This window comes from Saccopteryx leptura, chromosome 6, assembly GCF_036850995.1.
Source record: "Saccopteryx leptura isolate mSacLep1 chromosome 6, mSacLep1_pri_phased_curated, whole genome shotgun sequence".
NCBI lineage: Eukaryota > Metazoa > Chordata > Mammalia > Chiroptera > Emballonuridae > Saccopteryx > Saccopteryx leptura.
Genome location: NC_089508.1, coordinates 188797340 through 188824085, shown reverse-complemented (window position 1 = coordinate 188824085; position 26746 = coordinate 188797340). Strand labels below are relative to the sequence as shown.

General features: G+C 47.0%; 2 protein-coding genes across 4 annotated transcripts in view; one reads left to right on the top strand and one right to left on the bottom strand.

Annotated features, from left to right (window-relative positions):
- UBTD2 (ubiquitin domain containing 2) overlaps nucleotides 1–13805 on the top strand; it is a 39134-nt gene extending 25329 nt beyond the window's left edge. For all 3 annotated transcript variants that reach the window (XM_066342633.1, XM_066342634.1, XM_066342635.1), the window contains exons 2-3: nucleotides 3804–4040; nucleotides 11242–13805. In XM_066342633.1, coding sequence (XP_066198730.1) covers nucleotides 3804–4040; nucleotides 11242–11639 — 635 coding nt within the window. In that variant the 3' untranslated portion in view covers nucleotides 11640–13805. The remainder of the gene's footprint in view (nucleotides 1–3803; nucleotides 4041–11241) is intronic.
- Nucleotides 13806–20664: 6859 nt separating this feature from the next.
- Nucleotides 20665–26404, bottom strand: EFCAB9 (EF-hand calcium binding domain 9). The gene is made up of 5 exons (XM_066343714.1): nucleotides 26266–26404; nucleotides 23166–23314; nucleotides 22215–22391; nucleotides 20931–21075; nucleotides 20665–20672 (listed from the first exon to the last, which is right to left on the bottom strand). The coding sequence occupies exons 1-5, from the start codon at nucleotides 26402–26404 to the stop codon at nucleotides 20665–20667; spliced, it is 618 nt and encodes a 205-aa protein (XP_066199811.1).
- Between the last annotated feature and the right edge of the window lie 342 nt (nucleotides 26405–26746).

Sequence of the window (26746 nt, the reverse complement as noted above, 5' to 3'; positions counted from 1 at the left end):
TTCTGCCTGACGAGGCGGTGGCGCAGTAGATAGAGCATCGGACTGGGATGCAGAGGACCCAGGTTCGAGACCCCGAGGTCACCAGCTTGAGCACAGGCTCATCTAGCTTGAGCAAAAAAAAACTCACCTGCTTGGACCTAAGGTCGCTGGCTCGAGTAAGGGGTCATTCGGTCTGCTGTAGCCCCACAGTCAAGGCACATGAGAAAGCAATCAATGAACAACTAAAGTGTCTCAATGAAAAACTGATGATTGATGCTTCTCATCTCTCTCCGTTCCTGTCTATCCCTCTCTGACTCTCTCTGTCCCTGTGTAAAAATAAGATGTTTTCTTTTTTTTTTTTCATTTTTCTGAAGCTGGAAACAGGGAGAGACAGTCAGACAGACTCCCGCATGCGCCCGACCGGGATCCACCCGGCACGCCCACCAGGGGCTACGCTCTGCCCACCAGGGGGCGATGCTCTGCCCATCCTGGGCGTCACCATGTTGCTACCAGAGCCACTCTAGCGCCTGAGGCAGAGGCCACAGAGCCATCCCCAGCGCCCGGGCCATCTTTGCTCCAATGGAGCCTTGGCTGCGGGAGGGGAAGAGAGAGACAGAGGAAAGTGCGGTGGAGGGGTCGAGAAGCAAATGGGTGCTTCTCCTGTGTGCCCTGGCCGGGAATCGAACCGGGGTCCTCTGCACACTAGGCCGACGCTCTGCCGCTGAGCCAACCGGCCAGGGCAAAATAAGATGTTTTCTGAAGTAACTTAGATTGCTTTGTAAAAATCAAATTTTTTCATCTTTTGTTTCTTATATGTTAAATCATGGACTGAAACTAATTATGGTTGCTTGTCTCTACAATTTAAAGATTTAGAAACAAATTTGGGAATTAAGAGCTATTTCCCATTCATTGTTAGAGCATTAGTACTTATTGCCAGACATGTGAATGATACTGAGCATGTCTGTTAGTACAGGAGTCAGAAGGTGTGTGAAATAGATACATCTGAAAGTTTCAGAGCATAAAATATAATATAATCGGGTATACATATTTCATATCTGCATAATTGATAATGGTTGATGGTGCAAACATAGCTACTTAGCTCCCAGGCAGATTTCTTTGTCCAACTATTTTCAGAAACCAGGTTTGTGATACCAGCTAAAATCAAAGCGCAAGATTTAGTGAGCAAATTCCTAGAAAAATGTACTCTGATAAATGCACAGGAAGTGCATGACAATCATAGAACAATTCTTTAAGTACTTTTATAATGGCAATGCGATAGTCAAATACTCTGTATTGCCTATGTTTGTGGTATAGAGAAAAATAATGAAGACCCGGACAGATAAAAGCAAGTTTACTTCCTGTCACAAACATTTGTTTTTGCCTTACTTTTGCACAAAGTAATTACTTTTGGAACTTTTGACAGCATATAGATTGGACAGTGGATGTGGAATGGTCATTATCCTTTGGCAGCATAATGTATCATCAGTCCTTTTTATGAGACTTTGTTCTTACGCCTCTACAGGTGCAGGAATGCGAAGTAAAGCTACCTCATATTTGTAAGGAAGGTGCTTTTGCTTTTTCCAAAGTATTGTCTACCTTACTCTGAGGTGATTTTCCTGGTGGGTCCCTCTGCTAGAGGGCCTCTTTCAGTTTCTCTGGTTTAAGTACCAGGTTGTGCAGGTTTTTGCTGCTATTTTGGCCTTTGCCTTGTGATTCTCACCATGACAGAATTATACCAAGTTATCTCTCCAATACGTGTAATACCTAGGAGGCTAGACAATTCTCTGGAACCACTCAGGTGTCTACCCTTCATGTCCTGTTGTTCATTCCCTGCTCAGTAAATTAATGCTCGATGTAATATATTCCCTAAATGATTTTTGACTCATCTAAAGGTTAATGTAGCAGAAGATAAAACTTACCTTTCATTTTACCTTTTTGGTGAAATTGGTAGGGGGTGGATTCTGATTAACTGATACATTCAGAATACCTTTTGGAGAGTAATGCTCTGCCTGCATTTATCTGTATTATTTGGAAGGTGCTGTGAAGTCATTAGTAGATTGTGTATTTTTCACTTTTGAATTAAACCCACTACCGAGTAGTTCTCCTAGTCTGCTGTATATCTACCTCCTTTAGAACTCCACTGGCTTGTATTTCACTGGGACAAGTTAGAGGGCCAAAAAGTACAGTGAGTCGAAGTATTGAGTGTTTTAAGAGAAAACCGGTGGGTGTGGCATGGTGTGTCACGCGCAGGTGAGAGGAGGAGACCGGATGTGTACGGCCTGGAAGTCAAGTGGCTGACCAGGTCAGAGGTGTGGTTCAATCCGAGTGTTGAACCGGATACACCTTGCAGCATCAGTTGGTCCTGTCCTCTGGGAACACCGTCTGGTGTAGGATATAGAGATTGCCCAGGAGCTGGAGTCATTTTTTTTATTTCTCTAATGAGTAGCCCAAATTTCATGTAGCCCTTGGCCACGGAGGGAGTGGTTAACTTCATGGATTCTTTAGAACCATTTTGGGAGTAATTTTTAAAAAATTAGTGTTCTTCCTACAATTAAATATAGAACATTGAATATTGATGCACACCCTCTCCTTCCCACCTGTTCTGTCATTTATGTCCCACCCACTCTCACCCAGCACTTTATTGGGCTTCAGTCTTTTTACCTCTTCTTCCATCGCTCATCTGTTTCCTGTCTGGCACTGTGTGAGGGAAGAGTGGCTGTGTCAATGTGAGAGCAGTGGTTAGGTGCCACCAAGTGTCTGGGTGCAGAGAAGCTGCTTCGGACTCTTTCTAGAACTTCTATGTAACAGTCCCCTGGGGTGAAACAGCAGTGGACTCTTGTCCTCTTTTCCTTCTTCTCTGGGGTTGAAACTAGAGTAAGGTGTTGTAGATCTCCTGTGCTTGGCGCTTCTCCGTTGGTCAGGTCTCAAGGTCACCTGTTCCAGTCCTGGCTCCTGCAGAGAGTAGAGCACTGACTGTGTCCCCTTTCGCACCCCGTTCTAAAGGAGCTCCTGTGTGAGGGTCAGGGCCGGGCAGTCACAGCTCCTGACTGAGGCCCAGAGGGGTTAGAGAAAGCACTCCTGCCGTCAGTTTCCTCGTGCAGCTGGTGGCCGAGTTGTTCCTCTGGACCCCGCAAAGCAGTCTTTGCCCTCCTTGGGGTTTCTCAACGCTCCTGCTTGCAGGCTTCCCGAGTTCGGGGTCCTGAGGCTTAACCTGCTTGTTGCCATTTGGTTCTTCCTAGTATCGCACTTCTCAAAGCATCTCTTTATGGCACTCTGACTTTTTAAATCCTGTCATTGTTTGGTCAAACAATTATATTTTTCAGTGTAATTTTCCCCCATTGATTTGTAAGATTTGGGAGGGAAGGAGAGACAGACAGTGGGGGAGAGGGCAGAGGAGAGAGAGAGAGAGAGAGAGAGAGAGAGAGAGAGGAGAGCATCAACTCACTGTTCCACTTAGTTGTGCTATTTAGTTATGCACTCATTGGCTGCTTCTCAGTATGGGCCCTGACCAGGGATTGAACCTGTGACATTGGCCAGGGGCTGGATATTTATTTATTTATTTCCTTATTTACGGATAATTGTGAACATCATCCTTTGGAGAAGGCATACCGAGGGGGAAGGAGGTGCTGACGTGTCGTTGAAAGTTTTGGATAGAGGCAAATGTCTCCATTTGCTCTTTAGGGGAATTGCCGAATGCAAGAATTAGCTGGTAGGCAAACTTCTAGCTATAATTTGGATGAAAGAACCAGAGTAATGACCAGATAATTCTTAACACATCTTTTGTAAATTTTGGTTTTGATGTCAGCCTTTTATTTTTTTCTCAGTTGCTTTAGGTCGCAACCAGCCTTTGAAGAAGGAGAAACCCAAATGGAAGAGCGATTACCCCATGACAGACGGACAGCTGCGCAGCAAGAGGGACGAGTTCTGGGACACCGCGCCTGCGTTTGAGGGCCGGAAAGAGATCTGGGATGCCTTGAAGGCGGCGGCGCACGCTTTTGAGAGCAACGATCATGAACTGGCCCAGGCCATCATCGACGGTGCAAACATCACGCTGCCACACGGTAGGTGGGCCTCAAGGACAAAGGGGGACAGGCAGCTCGTGCTGATGCCAGAAACCCAGTGCGAAGGGTTTGTTTTGCTTGCTGTGCATTATCCTCCTTCCCTCCCTCCCCCTTTTTTTTTTTTTTTTTTTTGCATTTTTCTGAAGCTGGAAACAGGGAGAGACAGTCAGACAGACTCCCGCATGCGCCCGACCGGGATCCACCCGGCACGCCCACCATGGGGCGACGCTCTGCCCACCAGGGGGCGATGCTCTGCCCCTCCGGGGCGTCGCTCTGCCGCGACCAGAGCCACTCTAGCGCCTGGGGCAGAGGCCAAGGAGCCATCCCCAGCGCCCGGGCCATCTTTGCTCCAATGGAGCCTTGGCTGCGGGAGGGGAAGAGAGAGACAGAGAGGAAAGTGCGGCGGAGGGGTGGAGAAGCAAATGGGCGCTTCTCCTGTGTGCCCTGGCCGGGAATCGAACCCGGGTCCTCCGCACGCTAGGCCGACGCCCTACCGCTGAGCCAACCGGCCAGGGCCCTTTTTTTTTTATTATAGCTAAAAAGGAGCATTTCTCTTTTCCTGTTTGTATATCTTTTAGCTGGAGATAGGTTTACTTGGTGTGTCTATATTATATAGAAGATTAAAAAGGATTTTTAAAGGTGTCTACTCCCTTTTCTTTCTAATTTTCTAGAAAGCTTGTTTTTATTTCATTAGCATCTACAATTAGTATTTTCCAGCTCCCTGTGATTCAAATGCGAAAGCTCTCCTCTTGCCCTTCCTCTGTAGGGGAGGGGCTGCTCCCGTTGCTCAAACACTGAACTCCAGCCTTCTTACTCCTTGTGGCTGAACCTGGCCAGTTCTTCATTTGAGCTTTTCAAGACTTGTTTCTTTTGTCCCTTTTCATGCTGAGAGGTATGGGAGGTAGAAAAAGGTAATTCTTAAAAACTACTCATTTTAAATCACTTTCAAAATGTAGGTAGGATAGGAGTCTCCCCTTTTTCCTGGTCTTATCTCAGAATATCAAATGTGAATAAATTAAATTATGTATTATGCAATTTAAGATTTTTAAGATTAAGACACTTAATCTTAAACACATAAAGCATAACTAAAAAAAAAAAGCATAACTAGAGCGTGTATCGGAGCCGTCATGATGAAAGAACACTTGGACTGAGAATCAAGAATAGAAGACTAATAACTCATGTTTTTTAATTGCTATTTCTCGAGCTTGTAATCATCACTTACAATAATCCTCTTTGAAACAGCTGATAAAACTAAAGCACAGAGAGGTTTTGTCAGTTTTTTCAAGATAAAATCATAGAATGAGGATTCTGAACTCAAGTCCTGAATCCAACAGTAACTAAGGCAGCTTGATGACATGGTCACCTCGTTTCTTCTGTTTTCTATAAAGTGACTACACAAGTAATCTTCAAAGTTAATTTCATATCTAACATTTGAGGACCTTCCTACACTATATAGAATACTGATGACCCTTGAATAACATGGGTTTGAGCTACTCAGGTCCACTTATATGCAGATATTTTCAATAAGTACCTTAAATGTATGTATGGTCTCTTCCTCTTATGATTTTTCTATTTTATTGTAAGAATATAGTATATAATACCTATAACATAAAAAATATTTGTTAACCTACTGTTTGTGTTATGGGTAAGGCTTCTGGTCAACAGTAGGCTATTAGTAAAGTTTTGGGGGAGTCAAAAGTTAAATATGGATTTTAGATTGTGTGGGGGACAGCACCCCTAACCCCCATGCTGTTTAAGGGTCAAGTGTACTTTACAATGATAGGCTTCTGTTAAAACAAAACAGTCCTGGCTGGATACCTCGGTTGGTTAGAACTTCGTCCTGAAGCATAGAAGTTGCCAGTTTGGTCCCTGGTCAGGGTACCTATGGGAACAGATTGATGTTACTGTCTTTCTCTCCCTTTCTCTCTAAAATCAAATTAAAAAAAAAAAAAAATACTGCCCGACCAGGCAGTGGTGCAGTGGATAGAGCATTGGCCTGGAACTCAAAGGACCCAGGTTTGAAACCCCAAGCTTTCCTGCTTGAGCACGGGCTCACCAGCTTGAGTTGCAGGGTCACTGGCTTGAGTGTGGGATCATAGACATGCCCTCATGGTTGCTGGCTTGAAGCCCAAGGTTGCTGGCTTTGAGCCTAAGGTCACTGGCTTGAGTAAGGGGTCACTCGCTCAGCTGGAGCCCCCCGGTCAAGGCACATATGAGAAAGTAATCAATGAACAACTAAGATGCATCAACGAAGAATTGATGCTTCTCATCTCTCTCCCTTCCTGTTTGTCCCTATCTGCCCCTCTCTCTGTCTCCCTTAAAAAAAAATACTAAAGAGAAACAAATGGATTCTCTAAGACACGGAGAGTCAGGAAACGTGTATGTGTTGGCCTTGTTTCTCTTTCCCTCAAGTGTCAGAGGCCCATTAAGAAGGAGGCCATGAATCCTGGTTTCCTTAAAGGTCTCTATAAGAATTTGTTATTTACTAAGCTTAATTAGTTAATTCATGAATGTCAAGCTTAGAATGAAAGTATGAAGATACTGCACATAAACAGGAGAGAGGATTTCACCAGACTGTGGTGTTTAGAAATGGAACAGAGCCTTAGTCCAGGATCCGATGGCTGAGTGATCATGTTGTTCCATCCTTCCCCTCCCTCTGTCCTCAAGAAGACAGCAATAACTGGGAGTTACAAAATGTCAATACCCACTTATCTGCTGCCTTCACCCTTTTCATGAGAGCAACAGAGCCCCTCAGATAGCTGAGGGGGGAGCTTGTCCCGGAGTCAGCGGGCTTACCTCTGTAGACGACCTCCTTCCTTTGCCGTCCTGGGTGGTGGGGGCGGAGGGCAAGCAGGGTTCTGACGTGTTCCCACCGAAGACGCTCTGCCAACGTCTACTTCTACAAAGCCAAGTCACCTTGAAGTAAATGTGCTATCCAAGTGCTTATGGCCTTTTCCTCTGTCCCTAATGAAGAGCTGGATAGGAAACTCAGCATTCCCCGGCCTGACCTATGGTGGCGCAGTGGATAAAATGTCTACCTGGAACACTTAGGTCGCTGATTCGAAACCCTGGGCTTGCCTGGTCAAGGCACATATGGCAGTTGATGCTTCCTGCTCCTACCCCCTATCTTTATCTCTCTCTCTCTCTCGCTCTCTCTCTCTCTCTCTCTCCACCCCCCCAAAATGAATAATAATAAAAAACAACTCAGTGTTCCCCTAGAAATGCAGCAAAGTGTTACACAAGCTCTTACTCATGTGCTAACCCATCTACAACTTGAGCTATTTTGGTGGGATGAGGTAGCTAAACCTGCTTCTCTTACAGTCTGACTATCAGATCTAAGCTTGATGTAATTCCTAGCAAAGTGTTTGCATGGAAGAGCCTACAATTTCTCAGTCTTGAAAGACTGCTCATTACATTAGGATGAAGGGTGACTTTGATGACCCTTTGGCATTGTGATTCAGCTTTATAGAGATCCCCAAGAAGCCGAAAGCAGTGGGCTCGCACTTCATGAAACTTTGATCCTGTGATATTATTGGTGAGCTCTCCCCCATAAGCCTAATTCTGAGATTTAAAGGAGGCAACGTTACTGTTTTCTCTGTGTTTGTTCGATACACCAAGCAATTTTTATGTGTTTTATTATTTAATCCTTAGACCAACTTTGTGAGGTAGATACTATAATCCTTGAAGAAACAGACCAATATGTCAAAAATTATGATCTAAATTAAAATTTAGGTGTGGTCGGCCTGACCAGTGGTGGCACAGTGGATAGAGCATTGACCTGGGATGCTGAGGACTCAGGTTCGAAACCCTGGGGCTGCCAGCTTCAGCATAGCACCATCAACATGATTCCAGGGTCACTGGCTTGAAGCGCAAGGTCACTGGCTTGCCTTGCGCCCCCTGGTCAAGGCACATATGAGAAACAATCAATAAACAACTAAGGTGCTGCAACTGCGAGTTGATGCTTCCCCTCTCTCTCTCCCCCCCTCCCTCCCTTCCCCCCCCTCCCCCTCTCTCTCTCACTCAGACAATTTCAGTGACCCACTCCAGAGCCACTGCTCTTTCCGTCAGACTCAGTGTTCTCCCGTGTCTGTCCCTCCACCGGACTGCACAGTGGGCTGCCTCCATCCTAGGTCTAACTACCCTTCCTTCTCTTACATTCTTTCTGTCGTTTCAGTGTTTTGCCCTTTTCAGCTGTATCCCACTCTGTGTGTGAACCTTCCTTTGCCAGAGGAAGTCACATTTGTTGAAAAGTAAAATTTGTGCCTTCTGGATCAGTTAGAAAAGAGAAGTCAGGAATAAAGATTATATTTCCACAGGCTTTGGAAGAAACCCCCATGTGACCAAAGCTTCGCCGTTTTAGGCCGTAGCCTGCTTAGTTGCCTTGAGGAGAGCAGCTTTCTGTAGCGGATTGCAGTGTATTCTAAATGGCACGTGTCTCAACTGTATTCAGGTGTGTGCAACAGCACCTAAGTGTACTGTGAACCCGTCACTACCATAAAGACAACATTTTCATGTCCTCAGAAACTTTCTTGTGCAAAAATTGATTTTTTGGCCCTGGCCGGTTGGCTCAGCAGTAGAGCGTCGGCCTAGCGTGCGGAGGACCCGGGTTCGATTCCCGGCCAGGGCACACAGGAGAAGCGCCCATTTGCTTCTCCACCCCTCCGCCGCACTTTCCTCTCTGTCTCTCTCTTCCCCTCCCGCAGCCAAGGCTCCATTGGAGCAAAGATGGCCCGGGCGCTGGGGATGGCTCTGTGGCCTCTGCCCCAGGTGCGAGAGTGGCTCTGGTCGCAATATGGCGACGCCCAGGATGGGCAGAGCATCGCCCCTGGTGGGCGTGCCGGGTGGATCCCGGTCGGGCGCATGCGGGAGTCTGTCTGACTGTCTCTCCTCGTTTCCAGCTTCAGAAAAATGAAAAAAAAAAAAAAAAAAATTGATTTTTTAAGTTTTACAAATTTCACTTATGTAGTCAGGCAAGTCTGAAGTGGTAAAAATTGTAAGAGTGAGCTGCAGTCTTACAGGAATGAGCCCCGAGGGATGAGGCGGAGGCCGCTGAGCGCTTACAAAGACAGGTTTCTTTTTAACCTGAAAGACTGCCTGAGAAAAAGTTGTTACTTCCCGGCATTTAGTATTATACATCTATTTTTATTACTTGGCATGTGATCTAGTTTTATCTTTATACTTTTGTGAAGTATTTTGAAGCCTAATTAGAAACAGCCATAGAAAAACAGTTGACCAAGGAAAAGAGAACATCTGAGCCAGTCAAGCAAGCATCTTTGGGAAATTGAGTCTGAAACCCGAACAGAAGGTGGAGTCCTGGCAGCTTTCTTCCTGCCGAGGGGAGCTTCCAGGGCTTCCTGACCCGGGGAGGCGAGGCCCTGGCAGCCCTTTATCCTGGCGGCCATCTGTCTCGGCCAGGACTCAGGGCTGCGGTGGGTTTGCAAGAAGGAAAAAGGATACGAGTGTGTCCTTCCACAGAGGACGCTTGGCTAGAACGCCTGTAGAACTAACGAAGACTTGCTAAATGACCCGCACCCTGTGCGGCCATTGGGGTGATTAAAACCTTTTACGAATTGCAAATGCAAACAAATGGAAGTGATTTTGGAAAGGTAGGAAAGTCTCTATGTTATGAACTGTTAGAGTGGTTCCTTCCCTTTTGTGTTTAAACATGCTGGGGTGTTTTTAAAGCAAAACTATCCATCTTTTAAATACACCCTATTTTTTTCCCCACATTCCTCACAAATACCATAGATAAGACAGTGACATTAATATGTCTATTTTGTCACTGCATGTGGTGGCCTCACAGCACTGAAGCTTCTATCAATAACCATTTTCTTTTGCCTAATTATCTGGTTCCTTTCTTGACCTGTGGTTAACATCACTGGCAAAGATGTTGTTGGACTATTGATTTCTTGCTACTTGTCATGTAGTTTTGGTTTTTCATCCCTCTTGTATTTGTCCTCTGCTTTTTTTCCGCCCAAGCTTGTTTTCTCCTTCCCGTTAACCATATCACTGACCCAGACACCAAAGCCTGTCGTTTTTTTTGTTTTTCGGTTTTTTTTGTATTTTTCTGAAGCTGGAAACGGGGAGAGACAGTCAGACAGACTCCCGCATGCACCCGACCGGGATCCACCCGGCACGCCCACCAGGGGCGAAGCTCTGCCCCTCCAGGGCGTCGCTCTGTGCGACCAGAGCCAGTCTAGCGCCTGGGGCAGAGGCCAAGGAGCCATCCCCAGCGCCCGGGCCATCTTTGCTCCAATGGAGCCTTGGCTGCGGGAGGGGAAGAGAGAGACAGAGAGGAAAGAGAGGGGGGTGGAGAAGCAAATGGGCGCTTCTCCTATGTGCCCTGGCCGGGAACCGAACCCGGGTCCCCTGCACGCCAGGCCAACGCTCTACCGCTGGGCCAACCGGCCAGGGCCCAAAAGCCTGTAGTCTTATTCCTGTGTTACGCATTTACTTCTTCAGGAATCACATTATTTCACTGTTACTTACTACCTGTGATCCTGGACAGGTTACTTTCTGCTTCAGTGTACCCATTTATAAAATGGGCATAATTGCCATAAAGCCTATTGTGAGTGCTTCGACAGAGCTAGAACTAGTAAGCACTCTTTTTTCCCAGTTATATTAAACTATAATTGACTTACATCACTGTAAATTTAATGTGTGCAGCATAATGGTTTGCCTTACATATAGTGTGAAGTGATTACTAAAGTAAGTTTGACAGCCATCGTCTCACATAGAGATAGTACTAAGCACTATGTGTTTGCCTTTATGTTTAAACCTGTACATTTAAAATTATTATTCTAAAAACTGCCTTCACCCTTTTTCCAATACGACACCTTTTCAGTTACCTGCAGATAATTCAACTGAAGTATCTCACTGAACCTGACACAGTTGAAAAACGAAGCGAAGAATCTTGTAACCCTAAATTCTTCTTTCCTTTTCGCTTTCTGTCATGTAACCTGCCACTTTCCAGAGACTGCCCCAGAGCCATCTCTTTCCATTGCCATGGTCAGGCAATTATTTTAACAAGGTCCCTGGATTCTAATCAGTCATTCTCCCTTCATACACATCATCAGTTGACAGTGACTGACCTTACTTTAATATTTTTCTCTACAGTGGCAAGCTAGCCGGAGATGCTCGAGCATTTTGTAAGGTGTAAACAAACATGCGTTCGTTGTAACTCTTCCGTCTTCTTCCGCAGGCGCGCTTACGGAGTGCTATGATGAGCTGGGGAACAGATACCAGCTTCCGGTCTACTGCCTGGCACCCCCCATCAACATGATAGAGGAGAAGAGCGACATAGAGACTCTGGACATTCCGGAGCCGCCTCCCAACTCCGGGTACGAATGTCAGCTCCGCCTGCGCCTGTCCACCGGCAAAGACCTGCGGCTGGCGGTGCGCAGCACGGACTCCGTGTATCACATGAAGAGGCGGCTGCACGCCGCCGAGGGGGTGGAGCCCGGCAGCCAGCGCTGGTTCTTCTCCGGCAGGCCTCTCACCGACAAGATGAAGCTGGAGGAGCTGAAGATCCCCAAGGACTATGTTGTGCAGGTCATAATGAGCCAGCCTCTGCAGAGCCCGACGCCCGTTGAGAACTGAGCTGGTCCTCTCGGCTGGTCCCCAGCTCCCTCCCTCCCTCCCCTGCCCCTTTTTATCGTTGTTTCCTACTCTATGGCGTGAAATGTATTTTCACTGCTCTGAATTCCGTATAATGGATTTAGTTCTGAGGAATTACCAGTGCGAAATTCCATCTGTGATGGAGACCAACAAAAATAATTAATTAATAAAACACAAAGAGCTAGCCCTTGAGACTCATGTAATGAACAGTTTCTAATTTGCGGGGCAGTTAAGAAATAGATAACCATTTATTTTAGAACACCCAGCAACTAGGTAACGGCTATATTTAAATGGTCTGGACTGTAAATAGAACATTGCATCCATGGAGAACAGCACCAAGCACCTTGTGAGTACAGAGTTTTTATAAAAATATAATTTCTAGACATCATCAATTACAGTTATAAAACTTGAGCTTTTTGAAATGAAAACTGTCAAGAGCAGCAGATGAGGGTTGCTTCTCTTCTGGTTGCTCAGTTGCTATTTAGTCATAAAGGGTTAGAGACGGGCACATTATGTTTCAGCATCGCTTTCCCTTCCCGCGTGGTGAGCTGTTTATTTACATTCACATGAAATGTTGGTGCCTTCCAGCACGCTGGCGGCGGCCCCTTCTGGAACACGAGGCCATAATTTAGTCAGTGCAATCAGACCTCTGATTTTCAACTGATACTCGGTTGAGAAGTCTCTTGTTCTCTGGCTGCACCAGTCTCCTGAAATGTCTGTAACGAAGCTGTTTCCATAGCCAGGCTTAGAAGGCCACTATTACATAATACCTAATTGTTCTCCCCACTCTGCGTGGAACTTTTCAGAGATAACTGTGCCCCCAAATGCATGGATCCTGGGCCAGGGAATGCAAGGAATCAAGTAGAGCTGTTCCCACTGTGGGGAATCAAGTCATTCTCTTTTCTCCCCTAGTGTGCAGGAAGGGTGTACAGAAACCCGTTCCATCTGTGCCCGGGAGAATCGTGCCTCAGTCTTTCAGAGAGCATTTCAATTCCTAATTTTCTAATGTGCAAGATAGACTGGTGTCACTTAAACAGCAGTGAGACCAAATGGTGAATGAAATGTTGCTTTATACTTGAGTACTTTCCAGTTTGCTGTTACCTTAGTGATGAGAGATGACAGTTTTTCTCTCTGATCTTTCCTGGCAAAGAGGCAAATTAAGAACCCGCAGATTGGATGATAGAGGAGTGAAAAATCCGGGGAGATAAGCTGATTCTTTAGTCCTGTGGCTGGAATAAAGCTGCCGAGGATTATATTTAACCTGGAGCCTTTCGAAGGTCGGTTCCATTAGTGAGGGGGGCTAGCACACGATTGCTGCCCCTCGGGAACCCAGAGCTGGGAAGTCAGGGGAGGGGTCCCCGGCTGTGTGCAGCGGGAACTCACCGTCCCTCCACACCTGTCTAGAGGGAGGCACCATTATTCATTTTAAAGGCGAAACAACACTGCTAATTAGTGTAAAGGCAATGTTTAAAACGGTATTAAACCTCCTGTAGCCTGTTAGATACAATATTTATAATTGTAACACGTCTTGTTTCTGAGAGCTTTACTTCCCTTTTTAATGCAGTTAATTTGAAAGATTGTGGCTACATTTAATTTAGGTTTGCTGATAATTGAATCTAAATCCAAGAGGATACAGCAGCATTAATTACAGAGGAGTATTTTTATATAGGGAGGTGGAGGTCTTTCAGTATAATGCTCCAACAAAGTTTTAATTTTCTGCCACATTAAATAGCAAGCAACTTCTCTCAAAGTTTGTCAACTGGGAAAAGAAAAGGGTTTCAACTTATTTTCTTAAGCAAATTTGGTGATATCATGAAGAATCTATGGTTGGTAGATTTTTGTTGTTGTTGAGGATTTGAGCTCTCAAAAGAGTTTATTTTAAAGGAACATATACTTTGAATAACAGTTTTCTGGGCATGTTTAACTAACCTAGGTGAGAAAACCATGGTGCTGTTTAATTGTAAATAGGTTGGTATAAGATTGGACCAATACTTGATGTGTATAATTTTAGTATGTAGGGTTTTTGTGCTTTTTTAAAAAAAAATGTTCAATTTTTCTCCTTGTCTTTGCCTTTTTTGTTTTATTATTATTATTACTCTCTACAATAAGGGTGATCTGCCTCACTCTAATAAAACCTCTAAAAAGGTTTTCTTCCTTTTTACAACCTCAGCTGAATAAATAAGTTTATTATCACCAGCCTTAGGCTCTGCTATGCCAAACCATACACGGTCGCTTATAGATACGCTTTATCTTCCCCATTGAAATCCTGGTCTGAAATATCTTAGTTGTTTTCTTTCCTGTTTCTCTAGCGAGAGAAACAGAAAGGGAGAGAGATGAGAAGCATCAACTGGTAGTTGCAGCACTTTAGTTGTTCAATTGGGTGCTTTCTCATACGTGCCTTAACCTGGGGGCTCCAGCTGAGCCAATGACCCCTTGCTCAAGCCAGCGACTTTGGGCTTCAAGTCAGTGATCATGGAGTCATGTCTATGATCCCACGCTGAAGCCAGCGACCTCAGGGTTTCGAACCTGGGTCCTCAGTGCCTCAGGCCAGTGCTCTATCCACTGCGCCACCTCCTGGTTAGGCTGCTTTTTTCTTTTAAGAATCTCCTAATTCAGTTTTTCAGAAGCCCTGAACTCATTTCTTAATCCATTTTGGATCAAAGTGACAACAAATTGTTACTTTTTAATTTAAAATAGGTGACACACATGCCTGGGGGGAAATCCAAACATAACAAAGGGAAAGGTCTTTCACTCTAGCTCCTCATCTCCTATTGCTCCTCCCCAGAGTAACATCTGTTAACAGTTTTCTGTGTGTCTTAAAAGATACTCTAGCACAGGCCTGACCCGTGGTGCTGCAGTGGATAGAGCCTCGACCAGGAATGCCGAGGTCACTGGTTCGAAACCCCAGGCTTGCCGTGCCGCACCAGGGCACATAGAAGAAGCTGCTGCAAATTGATGCTTGCTGCTTCTCCTCCTCCCTCCCTCTCTCTCTCTCTCTCCTCTCTAAAAATCAATAAATCTAAAAAACAAAAGTTCAAGATACTCTAGCACAGCAGTTCTCAAACTTGATCATGCCTCAGAATCGCCTAGAAGGCTTATTAAAGAAGAGATGGTGGGGCTCTTTCCCCCAGCGGCTCCAAGCACGCAGGTCTGAGTGGGCCCAATAATTGATATTTCTGTAAGTTCCAGGAGATTCTGCTGGTGGTGTGGGGATCCCGGTGTGAGACCTCTTCTGGTGTGTATGCGTATATCCAACCACCTGACTCCTGTTTTCCCATAAAGACATACGTGACTCTACGCCTTTGGTTTTTCTTTAAAACTGTGCATCTTGGGTTGTCCATGTAAACAGACCAGCTCTACCTCGTTCCTTTTCCCGCTGGTAGCATCCCGCTGACTGGACTGCCACGGTGACATCGGACTTAGTTCTGGGCATGGGGGCCCTTTCAGTCTGTTGCCGCTGTGACCCGTGCTGCCATGGAGTGTCCTTTTCTGGAGGACACTTGTCTGCACATCTGTTGAATGCACTTCTTAGGTAGAGTTGCCAGCTCAGAGCATACAGGTTCAGGGAGTAGGTGCTGAGCTGCCCTCCAGGTAGGTTGTACCGGTTTAATACTCGAGCAGTACGGCTGCTCCTATTTCCTGTACCCGACCCAGGTAAGGGACAGTCTGCGGCCTCTGGTTTTCACTGCGTTTTCTTTGAGTGAAGTTTAGCATTTGAAAGTCCACTGATACTTTTTCCCTGTGAATTCTCTTTATGTTTGCCAATTTCCTAGTGCCTTTTGGTCTTTATCCTCCTAGTTTGCAAATACTCTTTCTATATTAATGAAATTAGTCATTTTCTATCATGTGTTGCCATTTGTTTTTTGTTTTTATGTAATTTACCATGTACAGATTTCAAGTTTTCCATGGTCAGATCCATCAGTCTTGTATTTTATGACTTTGGGGTTTTGTAACTTCAAAAAGTTCGACCCACTATGAGATTATAAAAAATTTTCCTATGCATTCTTTTTTTTTTTTTTTTCCTGAAGCTGGAAACTGGGAGACAGTCAGACAGACTCCCGCATGCGCCCGACTGGGATCCACCCGGCATGCCCACCAGGGGGCGATGCTCTGTCCATCCGGGGCGATGCTCTGCCCATCCGGGACGTCGCTCTGTTGTGACCAGAGCCACTCTAGCGCCTGGGGCAGAGGACAAGGAGCCATCCCCAGCGTCCAGGCTAACTTTGCTCCAATGGAGCCATGGCTGTGGGAGGGGAAGAGAGAGACAGAGAGGAAGGAGAGGGGGAAGGGTGGAGAAGCAGATGGGTGCTTCTCCTGTGTGCCCTGGCCGGGAATCGAACCCGGGACTTCCGCATGCCAGGCCGATGCTCTACCGCTGAGTCAACCGGCCAGGGCCTCTTATGCATTTTTTATGGTGTCATTATATGCAGCTTATTTTGATGAAAGGAATGGAGTACCACCCAGATTTACTTTTTTCCAACTACCTACCCCATTTTTTTTCTTAATACTATTTATTGAATAATTTTTATCTTTCTTCCATTGATGTGAAAAAAAATCACTCTTAAGACACTTGTTGACGATCCATTTTCAATGATCTCTTCTGGTTAATTGGACCAATTCGCAGATATGCCTCACGTCCCCCTCCAACCCTCACGTGCTGTGATTTGGCACTTCCGGAGAAAGAGAGGAGAGTGCGGCTGCCCCCTCCCTTGCTGTGGCCAGTCTCCCCTGATCTCTCTCTCCTCTGGCTGGCTCACATCGGTGGCTGCCATCTCAGCAGGGGTCAGCAGAGGTGTTTTGGCTTTTCCTGGTCTTCGTTTTGGGTAGGAAGCACGTGATGACAATACACGAGAGCTAAGGACTGGTAGAAAAGCGACTGCACTTGGCTTCGTTAGCTTCCTTGCCACGCCTGTCCTCTTCGTGGCTGAGAGATGGTGGAGGACCCAGCCCCGTGGTCCTGGGCTGGAACTGTGGTCGTGTGCCCTCAGCCAAGCCTGCTGATCACCTGCCCCTGCAGCTGGGGCTCCTCTCACCCCGAACATGCTCTGTTGACCGGGGAATTCTAATGTAACTGGGACGTAGTCGTAACACAATGTTACTGCCATCCAAAGTGTACTATCGGTACTTGGTCTAATAAGCTAGACCCTTAAAGCACAGTGGGCCCTGGCTGGTTAGCTCAGTTGGTAGAGCATCATCCCGAAATGCCAGGCTTGCGAGTTCAACCCATGGTCAGGGCACATACGGATAGCTGCCCATGACTGTAAAACTAAATGGAACAAGCCTGACCTGTGGTGGCGCTGTGGATAAAGCGTCAACCTGGAAATGCTGAGGTCGCCGGTTCGAAACCCTGGGCTTGCCTGGTCAAGGCACATATGGGAGTTGATGCTTCCAGCTCCTCCCCCCTTCTCTCTCTCTCTCTCTCTCCCTCTCTGTCTCTCTTTCTCTCTCTCTGTCTCTCCCTCTCCTCTCTAAAAAATGAATAAATAAATTAAAAAAAACCCCAAAAAACTAAATGGAACAACAAATGAATGCTCTCCCTCCCTTCTTCCCTTTCTCCCTCCTTTCCTCCCTTTTCTCTCTCTCCTTCCCTTCTTTTCTCTGTCTTTCTAAAATCAGTAATTTTAAAAAGCACAGTGGATTGACTCAGTGTGAAATAATGAAATTTAATTGATTTATGCAAACTGTTTAAAAAATTTAAGTCACATAAGTGTAGTTGAGGAAAAAAGTCCTAATGCGAATGTTGACATTACTTTCTTTGTTGTACTTCTAGTCCCAAAAGAGTGTCATTTTACTAATGGTGCCGTTGAATTTTAGTTTTTACACTGAGTTTGAGCCCATCAGAGGTAAATTGTTCAGTTTCCTGACTGTATTCCAGAACCACATAGTTTATGAAAATGCTCTTCAAAGGAACCTTAGCAGTTGGGTCATGATACCTTTTAATTATTTACTTAAAAAAATTAAAGACTTTATTCATTTTTTTAGAGAGAAGAGAGAGAGAGAAAGGGGGAAGGGGCAGGAAGCATTAACTCCCATACGTGCCTTGACCAGGGTTTTGAACCAGCGACCTCAGTGTTCCAGGTCGATGCTTTATCCACTGCGCCACCACAGGTCAGGCCTCATAATACTAGTCACCCCGGTGGCTTCCAGGAAGGAAGGGAATATTGTACTACCTGCTCATATCTGAAACTCCAGCTATTAAATTTAATATTAACTTAAAATAAATTTGAAGTAATTGAATTGAGTAATGTAAATATTTAAGTTTTAGTTTACGATTTATTTAGTCAAAATTAAAACCTACTGACCTATTATCTTTCGCTCTCGCCTCCCTCACTGCCCCCATTCTGAAACAAAAGGTGTATAGTATCTTCATTACTTGAGAGACGATGTCCAAAAAGAAATACACCTTGGTGACCTTTTCTGTGTCTCAGGACTGTGCCCACTGGAAAATGGGCAGGAAGTCTTCCTAAGAGCCCAGGGCATTTCTCCTGCCGGAGCTCTTCCTAGAGCCTCAGGCGCTCTGGTGGCAAAGCCATCTCCCAGATGCTGCGGAAGAGGCAGAAACCTGGGCTAGGAAAAGCTTAGTTAGTGGTGAGACCCTCTGAAATGATGGCTTTTCTCTCGCTGTCATTTCCAGCTGGATAGCACTGGCCTCTCAGTACAATCCTCGGTGGTGTCCTGGTGTCCAGACTTGTTTGCCAAAAGTCTAGCAGTGACTTGGGTTTGTTTTTTGGGTTTTTTTGGGTTTTTTTTTTTTTTTTGCTAACTTCATTCAGTTTTTGTAGTACCCTTGTGGGGATGAGGAAGACGTTTAGGCTGCTAACCCCAGAGACTGAGAGGGGCAGACGGGAAGGGAGAGAGAGAAGCATCAATTTTTCATTGTGGCACCTTAGTTGTTCATTGATTGCTTTCTCATATGTGCCTTGACCGGGGGGCTACAGCAGACTGAGTGACCCCTAGCTCAAGCCAGTGACCTTGAGCTTCAAGCCAGCAACCTTTGGGCTCAAGCCAGTGACCATGGGGTCATGTCTATGATCCCACGCTCAAGCCAGCGACCCCTCACTCAAGCTGGTGAGCCCACGCTGAAGCCGGTGACATCAGGGTTTTGAACCTGGGTGCTCTCTGTGTACCAGGCCAACACTCTATCCACTGTGCCACTGCCTGGTCAGGCTGTTCATAGTAATGAACATGATTTCTGTAAGAACAGGTTTGACTTCTGAATGGCAACCTTAGATAAGCAGTGTTCTTTTCTGTTGCACCTTGTCAAAATGATTTTTGATGATTATTTGGTCCTCTGGAACTCATTGGATGCCTTATAATCAGTTATATTGCATAATGCATCCTTAAGAAATCCTTTGTTTATAATTTATTGATTTGAGAGAGAGAGAGACAGAAATATTGACCTGTTCCACTCATTTGTACATTCATTGGTTGATACTTTTTTTTTTTTTAATTTTTTAATTGATTTTAGAGAGGAGAGAAAGGCTTCGGGTAGAGGGAAACGGGAAGCATTGGCTCACAGTTGTTTCTCGTCTGTGCCTTGACCAGGCAAGACCGGGGCTTTGAACCGGTGACCTCAGCCTTCCAGATGCGTTTTCCAATGCGCCACCACAGGTCAGGCCGTTGGTTGATTCTTGTGTGTGCCCTGACCAGGGATCCAACCCGAACCCACAACCTCAGTGTATCGGGATGGTGCTTAACCAGCTGAGCTATTTGGCCAGGGCTGAACTGTATAGTTCTTGACTCGCCAAGTTTGTTCCTCAGAAATTTATGGTAGAAGAAGTAATTATTAGCATCATGCAGAAGGAACTTCTTCTGAGCCACTGAAATGCTAGCCTGAAACTTTTAACACAAGCTGCTAAAACCAAAGTGAGTTACTTGGCTCTCTTGCTCTGAGCCCAGGCATGTAGTTGACCTTGAATTTGAATCTTCTCCTACATTAGTGAGCCATATGTTCTTGGATAAAGTCTTAATTTCTATAGGCCTCAACTTTCTCATTTGTAAATTGAGGTAACACCTAATTCTGAGGCTTATGAGAATAAATAAATTCACGCATCTAATGTACCTGTCTAACCCACAGCAAGCACTTACTAAATCAGGGGTCCCCAAACTACGGCCCGCGGGCCACATGCAGCCCCCTGAGGCCATTTATCCGGCCCCCGCTGCACTTCCGGAAGGGACACCTCTTTCATTGGTGGTCAATGAAAGGAGCACATTGACCATCTCATTAGCCAAAAGCAGGCCCATAGTTCCCATTGAAATACTGGTCAGTTTCTTGATTTAAATTTACTTGTTTTTTATTTTAAATATTGTATTTGTTCCCGTTTTGTTTTTTTTTACTTTAAAATAAGATATGTGCAGTGTGCATAGGGATTTGTTCATAGTTTTTTTTTATAGTCCGGCCCTCCAATGGTCTGAGGGACAGTGAACTGGCCCCCTGTGTAAAAAGTTTGGGGACCCCTGTACTAAATGGTAGTTGTTATCATTAACTTCATGGTACAGTCAGGTAGAGAGGATTCCTAAGTCCCATGCTAAAAACGTTTAAAAATTATTCAAGGCATTAATTATACAAGAAAAATAAACTTATGAAAGTGCATGTAATACTTACTTTCCCCGAGCAGATTTGATATGTTTGCTTGATCACCTAACCCATTAGAGCAGCGGTTCTCAACCTGTGGGTCGCGACCCCAGCGGGGGTCGAACGACCAAAACACGGGGGTCACCTAGGCCCACAGATTGAGAACCGCTGCATTAGAGAGTAACTGAGGTTCTAGGAAGGACCTAGATGTCCTAATGTCCTAATGCCCCAAATGTCCTAAAACGTGGTTTCCCAGATGCTCGGCGCACTTCACCGTTTGCTGCTCTGCAGGTCTTGCCTCCAGGCAGTGTTAGCCTGAGGACTGGGGGGGTAGGAAAGCTTCGGAAAGCCCTGAGCCGCCAGCGACCAGTCCTGCGAAAGTGTCACCTCCTTTCCTCAGCTTGGCTCCAGGAAGCCTTAGTCACTGGAGACTCAGGGGCCTAACGGACAGGCGGCAGCAGACATGGGACATGTGTATGCACAAAGCCCAGGTGGCCACGTCACAGGACATTATTGCGAGTCAGTCGTGTATGAAGTCAGTAGGTTGCTAACGCTAAGGACCTGCGGAGGAACGCTGGTTTGAACCTTTCATATATCGAAGTCGGTGTAAAGATACTCATTTTGGTGTTCAAATTTATTTTTAAACGTGAACAGTTGTAATTATATTATAATTTCAGATTGATTTATTTCCAGAAGACTCTTCGGTTTCCTCATAAATCTGTGGGGCGCATTCTTTCTGAGCTGAGCTTGCTCTTTCTGTGTCTCCTCCTCCGCCTGCAGCCTCTTCTGGTACTTGTGCATGGTGAACCGAGTGAGCAGCTTAAATTCCTTGTAATTAAGACACTTTTGTGGGGGGGGTGGGAAGAAAAGAAAAAATGATTTCAAGAAGAATTTGATACTTTGTTTCAGATGACAGCAGGATTGTAATCATTTCTTATTTAAAAACTTGGAAACTTAAAGCAACTCGGTAATTAGGACAAAATTATCGTTTGATTGTCGTCTAGGAGCCAGGAACACAGAGTCTATTATAGACTCTAAAAGGGGCCCTGGCCGGTTGGCTCAGCGGTAGAGCATCGGCCTGGCGCGCGGGGAACCCGGGTTCGATTCCCGGCCAGGGCACATAGGAGAAGCGCGCCCATCTGCTTCTCCACTCCCCCCCTCCTTCCTCTCTGTCTCTCTCTTCCCCTCCCGCAGCCAAGGCTCCATTGGAGCAAAGATGGCCCGGGCGCTGGGGATGGCTCCTTGGCCTCTGCCCCAGGCGCTAGAGTGGCTCTGGTCACGGCAGAGCATCGCCCCCTGGTGGGCAGAGCGTCGCCCCTGGTGGGCGTGCCGGGTGGATCCCGGTCGGGCGCACATGCAGGAGTCTGTCTGACTGTCTCTCCCTGTTTCCAGCTTCAGAAAAAATACAAAAAAAAAAAAATAATAAAGGAACCAAGAGTCAAAAATAAATAAAATAAAATAAAATCAATACAAGGAACCAAGGGTCGCTTTCTCCTAACACGTCACGGCCAGATGCCTCAGACGCGAGCTGCCTGCCTTGGCCTCAGCGCCAGTTCCCCAGCAGGGACTCCGCCCTGCGCAGGCGCACTCCCTGCCTTCCCAAGGCTGTCTCTTACGCCTCTGCTCCTTTGCTCCCATCATAGAATTGCTTCTTTTCTGCTTACTCCAATCTGTATGTCCTCTCCAACGCCTGCTCCCAACCGTATCGGTATATATCTTTCTCTAAACGTCTTAAGCAGTATTTCCGTCACTAAGCTCCTGTAATTTTGTAGCCATATTATGGGATGTAGCACTCAGCTATTCAGCCGTCTCTCTTCCACGGGCCTGTAAATCTCCAGTGTGTTCTGATCCCAGCACCATGACGTGCTCAAGCAGGTTTTCCCGCCCTCCTCCTCACCCGTCTCTGCTGTAGGTAGTAGGACATTGTCCTCTGCCTTATGGTAGAGAGGCCACCAGGCTACACTGGGAGGGGCTGCACTTACACGGTCACCTGTGATGTCCAAGTCGCCATAGAACTCTTGGAGTTGCTCTTTTTTAATGTTGAAGAGGAATTCGTACATGTACAAGTCCTCTGCACCAATCCTCAGCTCCCCGTTGATGTCAAGCAGCTCAAAAACAAGCCTGGAATGGCGGAAGAGAAATTGCTCTTCCAACTGGTTCTGTGTGGAGAGACAAGGATAAGACAAGAAACGGTGTTGTTGGTGCAGCTCGCTAACCTTGCTGCCTCCAGTCTCCTCTGCTCCCTCATCCGTGCCCTAGAGAGCTAAAGGCAGATGGCAGAGTCACAGGAGCTCAGGGTGGAAAGGGCTCTGCGGTCAGTGCCTCAAGTCCTGCTTCAGCATCTGCCTTCAAGGGGAACTGAGGCCACCTGTGGCGATCAGCTCCGCCAGCCAGAGCCCGAGCCCCTAGGACCATCTCCTTTCAGGAAGCATTGCAGCATGGGAAGGAAAATGCTGAGGACGCCGATCCCTTTCCCCAGGGAGTGGGCGGTAGGGAAATACCCGTGAGAAGTGTGTGCCAGGCAAGGTGGGACCCAAAGAAGGGTGTTTCTCATCTCGAGCCTTCATCCCTCCAGAAGATTCTCTGAGAAGGGGTCATGAAGGGGGTAAGGCGCTTGGGGTTCCTGGTGGTTCTGAGAAACACCAGCTAGAACAGGCGAGGACAGGCATGCCGAGGAGGGGTGTGGGGTCTTCCTCGGAGAGGCAGTGTGGGCGGGTCGGAGACGGGCAGGTGGCCAGGGGGGAGGCTGGGCACCTGGTCCAGTGCCTAGGGTACTGATGTACCGTTTTGGAAACCGGTCATTCTCCCTTACATTGTTGAGTGAAAGGAAGACGATTTCTGGTGTACTCTTGAATTCGGTGTGACCTGTTAGTAACATGGCTGCAGCTGCCAAGCTAAGCCCCCTCTGTCCCGGGTCCTGGCTTGATACTCGCCTGCCGTGCCAGCAGCATGCAAACCAGCATGTAGAACTCTTCGAAACCGATCTCGCCCATAGTCTCCCAGTCCAGCAGGTCGAACACGCTCATGATTTGTTTCCGGTTCCAGTTGGTCACGTGACGAAGGAAGTGGTAGAACAGCACGTCTGTTACGGGGGGAGACGGGGGAGGGGGAGATGGGGGGTTCTGGACCAGATCCGGAGGGCTCAGCTCGGGAGCCTCGTCCATGGCCCTGAGGTTGGAAGCTTGTGAACCGGGAAGAGCAATGCTAGTCTTTTGTTCCTGGCTTTGCCACCGTACCTCCCACGATTCCTCAGACCGTAGCTGCCCTTGAGCGGCGTGGGAAAGCATGTGCCTCGGAGGGTGGGCAGGCTCAGACCCCGGACCCTGCTCACGCACACTCGATGGCGTGGACTGGTGTGGATAGGTGACCGGTGAAACGCACAGGGTGCTCTTGGTACGTGGAAGGAAGGGCTTAATTCTCACTGGGGACCTGGGACACTTGCAGAAGCTGACATTTTACCTGGGCCTTTCACTGGAGATAGTTAAAACAAGAGACATTAAAAAAAAAATTGGTCCTGGCAGGTTGGCTCAGTGGTAGAGTGTCAGCCTGGCGTGCAGAAGTCCCGGGTTCGATTCCTGGCCAGGGCACACAGGAGAAGCGCCCATCTGCTTCTCCACCCCTCCCCCTCTCCCTCCTCTCTGTCTCTCTCTTCCCCTCCCGCAGCTGAGGCTCCATTGGAACAAAGATGGCCCAGGCGCTGGGGATGGCTCCTTGGCTTCTGTCCCAGGCGCTAGAGTGGCTCTGGTTGCGGCAGAGATACGCCCCGGAGGGGCAGAGCATCTCCCCCTGGTGGGCATGCTGGGTGGATCCCGGTCGGGCGCATGCGGGAGTGTGTCTGACTGTCTCTCCTGGTTTCTAGCTTCAGAAAAATACAAAAAAAAAAAATCATTCCTCTTCTATAAAAGTATCAATACAGCTCATGCTTATTATAGGGAGTGCATTTGGCTATGAGGACAAGGAACAGTGCTATGGCACGCTGGTCCTGTTCCATGCTGCGTGACCTGCAGTAGGCATTCCACTCCCTAGAGGCACGTGTACCAAATCGGACTCGGGACATCTTGACATCTCCTATGGGACCCGGTCAGCACGTCTAACAAATCCCAGGTGGTGCGGCCGCTGCTGAGCACCCCCTTCAGTGGCAGAGCCAGGAACCTGAATGTGGTCGGCCTGACCCCGCAGCCTGGCTCCTCCCAGGGTGGAGCCATGCCTTTTGGACCTTAGCTGAGGCATATTCAGTCATATACAATCAGAAAAATACCGTCATTTAAAGAACAGGGGAGGCTTGTGCTAAAATCCCACTCACTCATCATCTGTCTCGGTGTAGGAGATGGGAGGAAGTTGGCGGTGCCGTTCTGCACTGGGGCGTGGCTGTCCACCCAGATCGCCCGCGCTAGCTGAAGGGGTTTGCATGCGCTCCTTTGTCTACACGTGTCCCCCCTTGCCCACTGGTTACAGAAACTTTCTACCACAAAAGATGGGGGCTCCACAAAACACATACAGCATCTCTGCAGTTTGGAGTCCCAGGGGAACACAGGGAACCAGTTGTCACGATGTCATGGTTTGGGGGCTTCTGATGGTTTCTTGATGTTCCTTTCCTGCCCACCCCCTGTATGAGCATGTGGGAACAATAACGTATCTGTACACAATGTTGTTTGTGGAGTTGCTCTTTGGCAGAGGTTTAGTGTGGGGCTCAGGAGCTACTTAACCAATGTTGTAAACCAGCCGGCCCTGGCCCACTCAAGTCTCCAAAGGCTTAAGTCACACGGCCTCCCCAGAAGGCAGCACTGAACACTGTGCCTTCACTCGTTCAGGTCACTACCTAATCCCCTGGCGACCAGAAGACACGAGCAAGTGTGGTTCCCTCTGCGTATTGCATCATCAGGGACTGACTTAGTTACTAAGGAGATCAGACGTTTGCTTCTCAGCAAACATTCCGGCGAGACGAAGAGGGGGCTCTGGAGTCAGAAAGCTGTGGGCTTTCGTTCAGAGTTCTCGGTTTACAACCCGGTGCCCTGCCGTTGCATTATCTAGGACTGAGTACCTGGGTTACTGGGAGGATTTGGGGACAGACAGGCCTTGTGTGAATCTACACATGTATGGAGAAAAACAGGCATGTACTCATGAGAAAAGGAAGGTGTCCTTTTATTACATTTTAAAGATTGAACGAACTCTTAAGAACCTTTAGGGGGAAACCCCTTACTCACAAATGACATTAATCTCTCTCAGGTCACAATGAGTGGATAGGACACCTTATTTATACCCAGTTCCAAAAAAACAACAACAACCCTAAAACCTAGCCTGACCTGTGGTAGTGCAGTGGATAAAGTGTCAACCTGAACACTGAGATCGCAGGCAGGTTCAAAACCCTGGGCTTGCCTGGTCAAGGCACATATGGGAGTTGATGCTTCCTGCTCCTCCCCCTTCTCTCTCTCTCTTTCTCTCTCTGTCTTTCTCTCTCTCTCTCTCCTCTAAAAATGAATTCAAACAAACAAACAAACAAAAAAAGCTAAAGTATTTTAACTGGTCTTCTGTAAGTTTGTGCTTTCAAAGGCAGGGTAAAGATTGTTAGTACTTTTTGGTCATTCACAAATACCAAGAATTAGTTGGGATCTTGTAGATCGTCTTTCTGATTCAAACCTCCCATTTGACAAATAAGAAGTCTTGCTGAGGTGTGTGTGTGTAGGGGGGGTCTCAGCCCCAAGGCATCATTATAATGATGACAAACACAAAGTCCTTACCATGTGCTAACCATCTTCCATACTTTGCCTCATTTAATTACCTTCCCCCCCCCAACTATGAGACGGGGGGGACTCCATTATAACCCTCATTTACAGAAGAGGGAAGTGAGATTGATTTAAAGAGGGTGATGATGACATGTTCTCCCAGATCACCCAGGGGTAGTGGGTGAAGCCAAGAATTAAGCCCACAGCCTGCAGTTCCATCCTCCTCACTGAATCGCCACCAGTCTTAAGTCTCAGTGGGCGATGAAAAACCAGGTAACAACCCAGAGGAAACCTTTCTGGAAGTACCGACCGTTCAAGGTGTTGTTGTTGTGCACATCCAGGAGGTGGAAGTACTGCAGCAAGGCATTCACGTTCCTCACGGACAGTAAGCAGTATTGCTTGTCCAGGTACAGGTACCACAGAAAGGACCCTTCCTTCAGCTGCACCATGGTGAGGCGACAGGTGAGGTAACTAACCCGGCCACCTGACAGAGAAGAGGGAATGTTCCGCCCCGGAACTAGAATGTTGGATGCAGAGACACTCCGCTCCGGGAGAAGGGGTCTTTCTAGATTAAAGTCATCATAGGAAACGGCTGACAAAAAAGGACGACGGCTCTCCAGGGATCACTCTGTCAAGTTATAGGACTGTCTCACCACCGTGCTGTTCTGCCGAGACATAGACTATCGAATGTCAACTATAATTGAAAGGAAAAAAAAAATGACACTGGCTTCCTCCCAGGTCTCCAGCCTTACCCCGATCTCTCGTTAACTCGATGATCTCTCTGTCATTAA

What these genes read in the sequence shown, in the direction of transcription:
- EFCAB9 (XM_066343714.1), bottom strand. Translation starts at nt 26,404, where the DNA reads ATGGTGCAGCTGAAGGAAGGGTCCTTTCTGTGGTACCTGTACCTGGAC. An exon ending in GCATGCTGCTGGCACGGCAG is followed by an intron (nt 22,392 to 23,165) that starts GCGAGTATCAAG and finishes CTCTCCACACAG; the next exon opens with AACCAGTTGGAAGAGCAATT. An exon ending in TGGACATCACAGGTGACCGT is followed by an intron (nt 21,076 to 22,214) that starts GTAAGTGCAGCC and finishes CCCCCACAAAAG; the next exon opens with TGTCTTAATTACAAGGAATT.